A 10936-nucleotide genomic window follows, 5' to 3' on the forward strand; every position below is an offset into this window, starting at 1 on the left:
TCCGCTGACAAACTGCAAATGTGACGTAGACATTGTAAACATTGGGAGGAAAACATTGGATGTTCGTTATCTGTACTTTTGCAGTGGTCTTTTAATTTTGTGTAATAACAAGGAAGTTATTTTACTCATTTAACCTCATTTACTCATTTAATGAATGTGAAAGAGGAAATTTGAAAAGGTACTGTGCACGTTTTTACTTTTCGAGATAAGATTCTAGAGATCCGAAAGTTAATTAAGCCTAACCTGAATTTAGGAGCTGGCCGACTTCATCGATGAATGAAAAAAATATCAAGATTTTACATTTCCGGTGGCTGGCATCTCAGAAATCTGCACACTTAATTTTTTAGCATTTGATTCGCTACCTACAGTTGATACATCAAAGCTCTCATCCAGATATTACAGTAACTCTTTAATGCATGCGGCTACGTCAATTGTGCATACGCATTTTATACGCACATGCGCAGGTTGTTAGACGCGTACATACGGTACACAAGCGTGACTGATTTGTCTTTGTTATTAAATGCAACATATAAGTTCATTTGTGTTTACATTGTAGCGTAAGAGAAAACTAACGTCTTTTGGGTCTGAAAACAGGAAATCGAGTGAGGAAAATTTACCTATTGAAAACAGCTAAGCTAGCTCATACATACTTATGAAACAAATGCATAAATCCTTATCTGTGTATTTGTGTGATGTAGATGAGCATTTGAAGGTTATATTTATGTGTACGCCCTTTATTTCAAATCTGTGTGTTTCATGTGAGTTTTTTGGTTAACTTATTTCTAAGCAGTACTGAATGTTCTTTTGTTTATTTTATTACATATTCCATGTGGCAGACTTAGATTGAAAAAAATGAGTCTGCAGGATCATTGCTGCAAAAAAATTTGAATTCCAGCAGATGGTTTCCCCATTTAACCTTTTAACTATAATTCCCAGAAGTGATCAACATGTAACTAATTATTCTCCCTACGATAACCATGCATTCTCTAGCAAACAGGTAAGGAGAATATAGATAAGAACACCATACCTCTAATATGCAAGGAAAGGTGTAGCAGCTAGAGGGGAGAATTACTCTAAGTAACAACCAGATGAGTGACCAATACAGAATTTCTTCTTACCATATCAATACTGTAACAATGTCAAGCAGACAAGTGAATTGAGAATCAAGGAAAAATATGAGGGGGATTATTGGTTGATTATCAAGGAAAAATATGAGGGGATGATTGGTCGATCCAATTCCAAATTCTCCAAACCAACATCATAAGAATTGTGGAACAGACAGTGAGGAGAATTGTAAACAAGATCTTGGGAGTGAAAGAGTTAAAAGTGAACAGTTCAGGAGGTGCTCACATGTACAGAAACTAAAGAATCACCTTCATTATTCATCTTACTGTTGTTTTTTTTTTTATATTTGATGTTTTTGGTGATCAACAGCTTCTGAAAACAGCATACCAGTGATGGCTGATTTAGCGGAAGATCATGAAAATCAGTTGAAATATTTAAGATGTGGACACTCAGATCACCTCCTAAAGTCAATCAACAGACTACGCAAGGAAAGGAAGCTGTGCGATATCACTTTAACAGTTGGAGGGAAAGAGTTTTATGCTCACCGTGTAATCCTGAGTGCTTCTAGTGATTATTTCTGTGCCATGTTTACTGGGGACATGGAGGAAAGTCACAAGTCTGTGGTTGAACTTCATGGTCTAGATTCAGACACTATGGAATTTATTCTGGACTTTGTATATACTGAGACAATTCAAGTTAGTGTTGAAAATGTGCAAACTCTGCTGCCTGCAGCATGTCTTCTACAGTTGACAGGTGCGTTACAATTGATCCCCTTAAGAGTGACTATAAGCATTAATTTTAGTTTCTCCTTATATTACAATATCACCTCTGAATCAAACATTAAGGTCACAAGTCAATGAAGCAAATGATCACCAACTTGAGAAGCTCTTGATTTTTAAACAAATTCTCCTAGTCAGCACCCAAGGAAATGTACTTTGTGTATAAAGAACCTTAAGGAGCACATGCGAGCTGACAAGTTCCTGTCACCCACACATTACTCCTTGTGGCCAGTATCCACATTGCAATAACAACACTGTTTTGCTTTTTTAGCCTGAATCTGCTTGTAATGCTACTTCTTTTAGCTTGGTTTAATTGTTTTTTAGTTCAGGGAGGTGCAGTGACCTCATGGTTAGTGCTCTCAACTTCAGATAGATTGGTCAGGGTTCATGCCCTGGCCGGGGACATTGTGTTGTGTTCTTAAGCAAGACACTTTGCTCTCACAGTGCCTCTCTTCACCCAGGTGTTTAAATGGGTACCAACAGATTTAATGCTGGGGGGTAACCCTGTGATGGACTAGTATCCCATTTGGGGGTGGGGGGGAAGTAGAAATACTCCTAGTTGCTTAGTGCTACAGAAATTGGCTGGCACACAGACTCTTCTTTTGCTAGTTTTTAGTTCTATCCATATACCAAATTTGTGATTTGGATGGGTCCTAGTTAGTAAAATACGATTTAATTCCTCTTGCAGGTGTCCAAAAAGCTTGTTGTGATTTTCTAGAAGAGCAGTTGGATCCCTCTAATTGTTTAGGTATTAAGACATTTGCAGAGACTCATGGGTGTAAAGAGCTCAGTAAAGCTGCCGAAAAATACATCCTGAAACACTTTGTTGAGCTTGTTGATAGTGAGGAGTTCCTACAACTTGGCGATGAGGATCTGGTGTCGCTCATAAAATGTGACAATTTGACTGTAAGTTATATGCATTGTACTGTGTCAACTCTCTGTGACTGAAACCCTTATTAACTCAATCCTGTTAACCAGCTGGAAAGAAAAAATCAATTTCTATAAGATTTGGAACATGATTTACATACAACAATATTGAAAATTGTAAAAAAAAAGCCTTCCATTAACTTGAAACAATTTCCAGACCAGGACTCAGTTGTTTGAAGGCCAATTAGTGCTAACCCACGGTTGAATTTTAATCCAGGTTTCTATATTTCTTTGTTCAAAAGCTGTTTTGGGATAACTTTCCCAATTATTAACAATTGGTTCATGCTTTAGCGTGCACTATCGAGTTACGGAACAGGTGGGAAGTTTGGAGAGCACGAAAGAAGCGTAAGAGTTGCCCGAGGCAATAGCCGAGGGCAACTGTAGCTTCTTGAGTGCTCTCCAAACTTCCCACGTGCTCCATAACTCGATAGTGCACTGCTAAAAGCATGAACCAATTGTTTGGTAACATAGCTGGTGGAATTGTACATCAAATCCGACGCCAAAAACAGACAACAATATCAATTGAAACGAATCGTGACGGCGCTAATGCCGAGTCTCCTTTTCCATAGTTTTTTCTCTTTTTCTGCCTCATTTAAGAACTCTAACCCAAGGGAAAAGGTCGGAAAATTGTCTTCGTTTTGGGTCTAGTGGGCCGAGTCTCTGTTTGTATCCATTATTGTTGCGAAATATATTATTTTTTCCCCGCGCTAACAATGGCCGCTCGCGCAAAAAGAAAATTTTTGGCGAAGGGATTTGCTCACGCTATCGGCTTGCACTATCGGGATTTTGAGCACACTTACATCTACTGAATTTGATTGCGCGGCTCAGCTAGCTATGTTATAATTAACAATTATTCCACGAGCGCACGTTGGATATGAGATGATAGATAGCCAACGAGGCCCGTAGCGCCGAGTTGGCTTTAATCATCTCATATCCAACAAGCGCGAGTGGAATAATTGTTTTATTAAAAACGCCCCCAAGAAATTATTATTTTGTAAGAAGAAACCGGATTTTTTAGCTCCCTTTTGATTTTAAGCTGACGCGTACACTTACCATATTTGTAGATTATGGTATATTGGCTCATATACCATAATGGCTAAGCCAATAAAAAGTCTTGAATTATCCAATGATCCAGTTTTTAATAATTCTTTTTAGAGCATTCAATCGTCAAATTGTAGACAAATGGAATTAAACTGAATTTTCTTCCAAAGCTTTCGGATCTGAAATCAATTTTTGCACAAACCCTGGGTTATCTTAACTCACCTTTGAACAACCCAACTCAGGAGTTTTGCTGAGAACTTTCTTGCTTTCACCTTGGTTACTGTGTGCGTCACAAAGATATTGACAAACTATATTTAGCACTTACTGTTGAAACACAATCTGTTCATTTCAGCCTTTTTGATTTTACCTGAAATTTGCTTTGAATATTGTTTATTCATGTAAAATTTACAGGTGCCATCTGAAGAGGCAGTTTTTGAGGCCCTCATTTCCTGGATCAAACAAGATGAAGTGGAGAGGAAGACATTGTTGCCTAAAATGTTGGAGTTTGTACGTTTACCTCTTCTTACACCACGATACTTGACAGATGTAGTTGACAGCGAGGCAAGTATTCTAATTAAATCTGTCATGAACACTTTTTGTTCAGGGCTGTCATTTTAAAATCCAGAAGGCAGCAGAAATACACCAGCTGTCAGACCATTTTTCTCTGGCTTTTTCGTAAATTGTGGTCATAGACAAAAAATTAGTATTTTTTAACCGATTCTGACTTAATTAGTTGGCTAAAAAAGTTTCTCTAATATATAACAGATTGCTAAACATCATGTTTCAAAAAGTTTCAAATTTGAAACTTTTCTGTGGGGGATGCATGTTCACTGGCCCTCCCCTAAAGGGGCATGTTGCTTTATTGCACACTATGCTTCCTATGTAAGTATAATTCAATTCAGCAGCCTACTCAGATCAGATCAAACACCTACTCTATTTTCTAATGACAACTCTGTAGCTATTATTATTATTATTATTATTATTATTGTTATTATTATTCAATATTCATTGTTCATGTTAACTTCAGTATTATATCCATGATTGATCTTACAGAAATTGATAAGACAAAACCTTGACTGTAGAGATTTGGTAGATGAAGCTAAAAAATACCACCTGAGGCCTGAGTGCCGTCAAGCGATGCAAAACGACAGAACCAAGCCGCGTATTGGCCTGTCAGAAGTGATTTATGTACTGGGAGGCTTTGGAAACTTGCAGTCTCCTATAGATGTTGTTGAGAAGTATGATCCAGCAGCAAATCAGTGGTCCATTGTACAGGTAATTAAATTACTCCAGCAGGCATTTAGAATGAATCACAATAAAAAAAAAACAAACAAACAAACAAACAAAAAAGGACTCAATCATACAGGTGGTACATTAACATCGTACTCAGGAGGGTAGGTTCACAAACACTTGTGCCAAGGATACATTAACCTTCTGCATCCTAAGATTGATATTGAGCCGTTCTTCGCAACTGTAAACAGAACCCACAGATACTTCTTGTTGTTCTTGTTTATTCTCTGCACAATAACTCACTAAGAGGACTTATAACTCACAATAAACTCTAGAGAACTCTCTCTGAAGACTCGCTAATTTTGTCGCATCCGATTGTCTGATTTTGCTCGCACGCGTTCATTACTTTATTTGGTAGTACTTGCAAGTGTCACAAACTAAGAGGGGTGGGGGTCGGTCAAAACTCTTGTACAGTATTCTAACCCTAACCCTTTAAGCGTTTGCATGAAGTAGTACTAGCAGCCCAAATCAGAGGCTCTACTGAATTGACGCAACAGCGTATAACATTTCTAATCTTGCCTAAAAATATTTTCATCATCACTCACTGACCGTGGCATTAAATTTAATGTCTTTCAGCCAATGAGACGAAAAAGACGGTATTTAAGTGCTGTAGCCCTGAATGGAAGGCTATATGCTATTGGTGGCTACGATGCTTCAAGTCGTTTGAACACTGTTGAGTGCTTTGATCCATCAACATCACAGTGGTCTGCCATGACTCCTATGTTACAGAGACGAGGTTTAGCAGGGGCAACCACTTTAGCAGGTTAGCGGATTTGTCAAGGGATGCTTCGGTATCACAAGGAAATATGGCAGCCTAATACTCTTTATTAACGCCTTAACACTCTAACAGCGATAAGTGTCATTCTCTCAGCAATATCGCTCCTGAATGGAACAAAAGGAAATAAAGGAAATAATCGCGAACTTAAGAAGCTCTTGATTGTTAGAGAAATTTTCCCAGCAAGCACTGTAGGAAATGTTTCGAGAGCAGTATGGAGAGCTTGCACACTGATGTTTGGGTGTACATGATCAAGGCAGGCCTGGCCGCTTGGCTCTGGACGAAAAGATTTTGTTTGGGGTCCTGGCAGGAGTCATTTTGTTCTGTTTTTTGGTAACACACTCACTGTCACAGAACGTCTCTTAACCTGGGAGTAAAAGGGTGTATCAGTGTACTGTTAGGGGTGATTAAATTGGGTTCATCGTATCGCGGTCAAACCTCGGGCATGCGCGAGGGGATCGATTCTGGCCGGCAGCGCGCAAAGTCTTAAAGAAAAGCATATGGAATCATTTCAGTGTCGTTAAATAAACGAAAGAACGTTGAAATTGTACGCTAGAATTAAAAGTATGCGTGAATTGAATTTTTTTCTCTTTACTGTAACCCAGAGATTCAACAACTAACTCACTAACCTCGTTTTCTCAGTCCGTACATATATGTTACAGAACCTTGTTTTTTTTTTTCTGCCCCAGTTTATGGCCCAAGCGCGGGCCATAAATCTGAGCAGAAAATCTCGGTCCATAACTTACAATACGGTCATCGCACTAGTTTTGATAAGAGGTTTGTATCAGATGCGGATAGGTTTGCACTGTAATAATAACTAAAGATAACTTTTTGCTTTGAATTTCAGGAAAGATTTTTGTAGCTGGAGGATTTGATGGTACAACAAGGCACACCAGTGTTGAATGTTATGAGCCAACAATAGACAGGTGGACTCTGGTGAGTGAGATGCAAGCGCCCAGAGAGGGTGCTGGACTAGCTAATCTTGACGGCGCATTATACTGTGTTGGAGGGTATGATGGAAATAGCATTTTAAACAGCATTGAGAGGTTTGATCCCAGAACAGGACAGTGGACCGGCTTGTCTCCAATGAGTACCAGAAGATCAGGTTTGGCTGAAACCTTCTTTACCGTAACATCAGTATGCATATTCTCCAAACTGTTCTCCATACAGTTTTTTGGGTGCTGTTAAGGAGAATTTTTATTATCTTTATCCCGTAAATAAGTCCATAGCTTCTAGTCGAGTGAAAGATTAATCGCGCGAAAATTTCATTGTTTTCAGGTCTCAAAACTCGACTCGATCCTCAATTTTCGATCCTCGAAGTTTTCGAGAAGCAAGGATCCAGAATCTATGCATCATGTGACTTTTCACTTAGTTTTGACCAAAATCTTCTGTTTGGATGACGAAACCCTGCCTTGTAATTATATAAATCATTCTTGTGATTTCAAATTGAACTTGTGCTGCATGTGCTCTCAATATTTTTTTGGAAATCATGCATGTGATATCTGGCTAAATTTCGCTCCTCTTAGCTGAAACACCTTGATTATTTATCAGGTGCTGGAATAGTGGTCCTAGATGGGCAGCTGTTCGCTGTTGGTGGCTATGATGGCAGCCAACATTTATCTTCTGTCGAATGTTACAGTCCTTGCAATGATCAGTGGATGAACATTGCAAACATGAAGTCTAACCGGTGCTATGTGGGGACAGCGGTTATCTGTGGGAAACTATTTGCTGTCGGTGGCTATGATGGTTTGTCTCTTTTGGACACGTGTGAGAGCTATGATCCCTCAATCCAGGAATGGACATTAATAACGTCCATGGCTACAAGTCGCTGTGATATGGGTGTAGCAGTTCTCCTTGGACAATAGGTCTTTCATGGTCACAAGATGCTGTGATATGAGTGTCGCCGTTCTCCCTGGACAGTGGGTTGTTATAGTTACAAGTCGCTGTGAGATGGGTGAAGCAGTTCTCCTTGGACAAAATGTCTTTCGTGGTCACAAGTCGCTGTGATGTGGGTGTAGCAGATCCTCTTGGACAAAAGGGTGAAACTGATAAAAATGGATTTTTGTTTAGGAGACACTGACTACCAAGCATTCGGGAATAGCAGATAATCGCAAATGCAATAATATTATCATCGAAAAATGCAAACGGAGAAAAGGAAAAAAAAGCCTTCTAAGGTAGTTTATATGCTAACTTACTCCAGGGGCCCGTTCTGTTTTCATTCAAGATGGGGATTTCAAAAGTATCGAAAAGAATACAATAAAATTATCAGCTAAAAAAAAAAAATACATAATGGACCGGTTTGGGTGCTAGAACCCGGTTTTCTATCCTTTTAAATTTCTCGTAGTTAGGTGTAGTTTACCATTGACAAGTAATTATTTATTTAATATTAGTTACTGATGAGCCATGTAACAGAAACATTTTACGGGCATATACTGTTGTGGATTAATAATAATAATGATTATAATAATGTGTCGTTATTCATTTGATAAAAGTACCCATCAAAAGCTGTGGAAGATTTTGTACCCTTTTAATGTCTTTCAGAGCAACAACTCGTAGGCATAGGGAAATAGACCAGAATAGTCGACAACTTTGCAATACTTCTCAAGAGGCGTCGACCGATGAAAAAGAGATATTGATTTTGATCGATTTTGAGAACTCTGATTGGAGCTAAGCAAGGTGTATGGTTTTAAAGGCGAGAATTAACTTTGTAAGCAGAGTAGTTTGCTAACGCTTTTGAAATGATCTAAATGTCACTACACGACTACTATAAAGGTAAATTGCTGGAAGTACGTCAATTGATTTTGCAGCAGGGCATTATGGGGTCTTGGAAGCTGACATACACGAAATCGTCTAGGAAAATTTGCCTTATGTTACGGTTGTGCCGTGTGTTTCAAACGTTTATTATTTCTCTCTTTATAGCTTACTTCACAACGCTCAAAGGCAAAAGCATTACAACTACATTTCATGGTCAAACGCCATCACCATCTTACATGTATTCACATGGAGACTTTATGCTGAGGGTGTGATGTCATCGGGGGCTGTGCAACCTCAACCTAAGAATTTGTGTGAGCAGAATTGAAGAACTGGAAGGAAAATTTCCTTTTATTGCTTTTTCAAAGTTAATTTTTTCAAAAGAAGATATCAAGAGGAGACCAAATTCGAAGAAAAGAAAATGTCAAATTCGCGTTAACTGCTTGCAATTGCAGGAACTGTGCAAATTTACAACGTCATATCTCAAGGCCGTCCAATGAGCCTTGAGCGGCGAACTCCTTGCCCTGACGAAGGGCTAAGGCTTGAAACGTCAGCTTTAGATTATCTATGGTGTTCAGTTTATATTATCAAATCAGTTCATAATGTTATGTTTTTAAGACATATTGATGGAACACAGTTCTATTGCCTTTTAGAGATAGTTATTGATGGAACGCAGTTAGGCCTTTATAGATTATGCTAGCTTAATTTTCGGCAAATTTCTGCCAAGTAGCAATGCTAGCATAATTCGCATATTTTGATAATTATCAGATCATTTTTGATGCTATAATTTGATCATTGTTCATCTCTACTCCCAAGCACTTGGTGACTGTTTTCAATGTTTTAAGTTTTAGTTCAAGTAGTAGCATTTGTATTTCACTGTGAATCACTAAGCAGCGTCTGAAACGGTCTGAGCCCGGGTCTGGGGTGCACCGGAACCGGAAGTCACATTGTAGGCCATGTATGGTCTAGTACTAGTGTGCATGTTAACATGAACCACACGTTTATTTGAATTTTATTGTGGGTTTTTTTCGTTTCTTTCTTGTAGACCAACGGCTTCTAATTAAAAAATGTATTTTTTGGACTTATTTGCAATTTTTTCAAAGAGAATAATTTAAAAAAAAGGGGACATAATTTGGAAAAAAAAATAATTTTAGCATGATTTCACCAAAAAAAAGCAATGCTACTAGCATAATGTGCTACTTTTACTAGCATAATCTATTAAGGCCTAAACGCAGTTCTGATATCTTCTTGAAAAAATATATGTTCTCTCTCGGCAATTCTTAAAAAGTCTTTCTTACGATTTCTCTCGGCGACACTGTTGGACGATTTTGTTTCCTGTAACGAAGTTTCGCAACTTACGATGACGTCATAATGTGAGCATAACCTCTGCATTTTCCCGCTGAAAAAGGATTTCTAATTATTCACCACCATGGGAGATACTTTTATTATCATCGACCCTTTTCAAGTTATGAATAGCAAATAATCAGAGATTCATAAAGAAAGAAATATGATCTTATTCCCGCCTTATACTGACGGTTGGGATTGCGCAACTCTCTTATCGTGTGATCATTCCTCTAAGCGAAGCCCTTATGAGTCGAAAATGAGTGAAAAAACTCTTCCGAAATCTCAGTTAAAACTACTGTTGCTGCGAATAACATTTAACAGCTTTTCGTTTCAATTTCTGACACAATTCCAGTCGATATGCCTTCGGCAAGTAAAACCACTTCGCGGCAACTTGGACGTAAATAGTATAAACGCAAGGTTTCTTTCCCTAATCGATTGAACAGAATGTTAATCCGATTGAACAGAATGTTAATCACCATTGATATCATGATGAATTAACGATTAACGTCATTTTCATCAATAATTTGCATCAGTAGTTAGTTCCACTCTAATCCATAGCGTTTTACCAACCAACCATCGTACTTGTAGCAATGGAGAGTTCGTCGTCGATCACGAAAAGTGATCAGGACACATCGCTGAATGAGTCGACCACATTAGAGGAGGACAAAAAATCCAGAGAGGTTCAGGTGAACCCCGAAGAGGCGAGTGGTGTATCGGAAAGCGTTCGTTTGACAGAAGAAATGCTGGAATATTACCACCAAAAGGTCAAAGAAATGCCATCTCACAAGAAGAAATATGAGGAGGCTGCTTTTCGGGTGTATGGCACCATTCCCAACGGTGTTGATCCACAGAAGTTCCGCGAAAAGATGAAAAGTTTGCACAATGAAGAAAAAAAAAACAGCCTGATTCTTGACGTGAGAAGTTTCTCGGGAAAGTTCCTCAACACGATGAAGGTATCGTGAGC

At 38.6% G+C, this 10936-nt stretch overlaps 1 protein-coding gene across 1 annotated transcript; it reads left to right on the top strand.

The window, feature by feature from the left end:
* The first annotated feature begins 20 nt into the window (after positions 1 to 20).
* Positions 21 to 9709, top strand: LOC111340465 (kelch-like protein 12). Its single transcript, XM_022947314.2, has 8 exons — positions 21 to 178; positions 1435 to 1818; positions 2533 to 2750; positions 4224 to 4373; positions 4866 to 5087; positions 5679 to 5865; positions 6725 to 6982; positions 7429 to 9709. The coding sequence occupies exons 2-8, from the start codon at positions 1458 to 1460 to the stop codon at positions 7740 to 7742; spliced, it is 1710 nt and encodes a 569-aa protein (XP_022803049.2). The 5' UTR covers positions 21 to 178; positions 1435 to 1457; the 3' UTR covers positions 7743 to 9709.
* The last annotated feature ends 1227 nt before the right edge of the window (positions 9710 to 10936 follow it).

The sequence above is a fragment of the Stylophora pistillata genome, chromosome 11, assembly GCF_964205215.1.
Source record: "Stylophora pistillata chromosome 11, jaStyPist1.2, whole genome shotgun sequence".
NCBI lineage: Eukaryota > Metazoa > Cnidaria > Anthozoa > Scleractinia > Pocilloporidae > Stylophora > Stylophora pistillata.

What these genes read in the sequence shown, in the direction of transcription:
- LOC111340465 (XM_022947314.2), top strand. Translation starts at nt 1,458, where the DNA reads ATGGCTGATTTAGCGGAAGATCATGAAAATCAGTTGAAATATTTAAGA. An exon ending in ATCAGTGGTCCATTGTACAG is followed by an intron (nt 5,088 to 5,678) that starts GTAATTAAATTA and finishes AATGTCTTTCAG; the next exon opens with CCAATGAGACGAAAAAGACG. An exon ending in AATGAGTACCAGAAGATCAG is followed by an intron (nt 6,983 to 7,428) that starts GTTTGGCTGAAA and finishes ATTATTTATCAG; the next exon opens with GTGCTGGAATAGTGGTCCTA.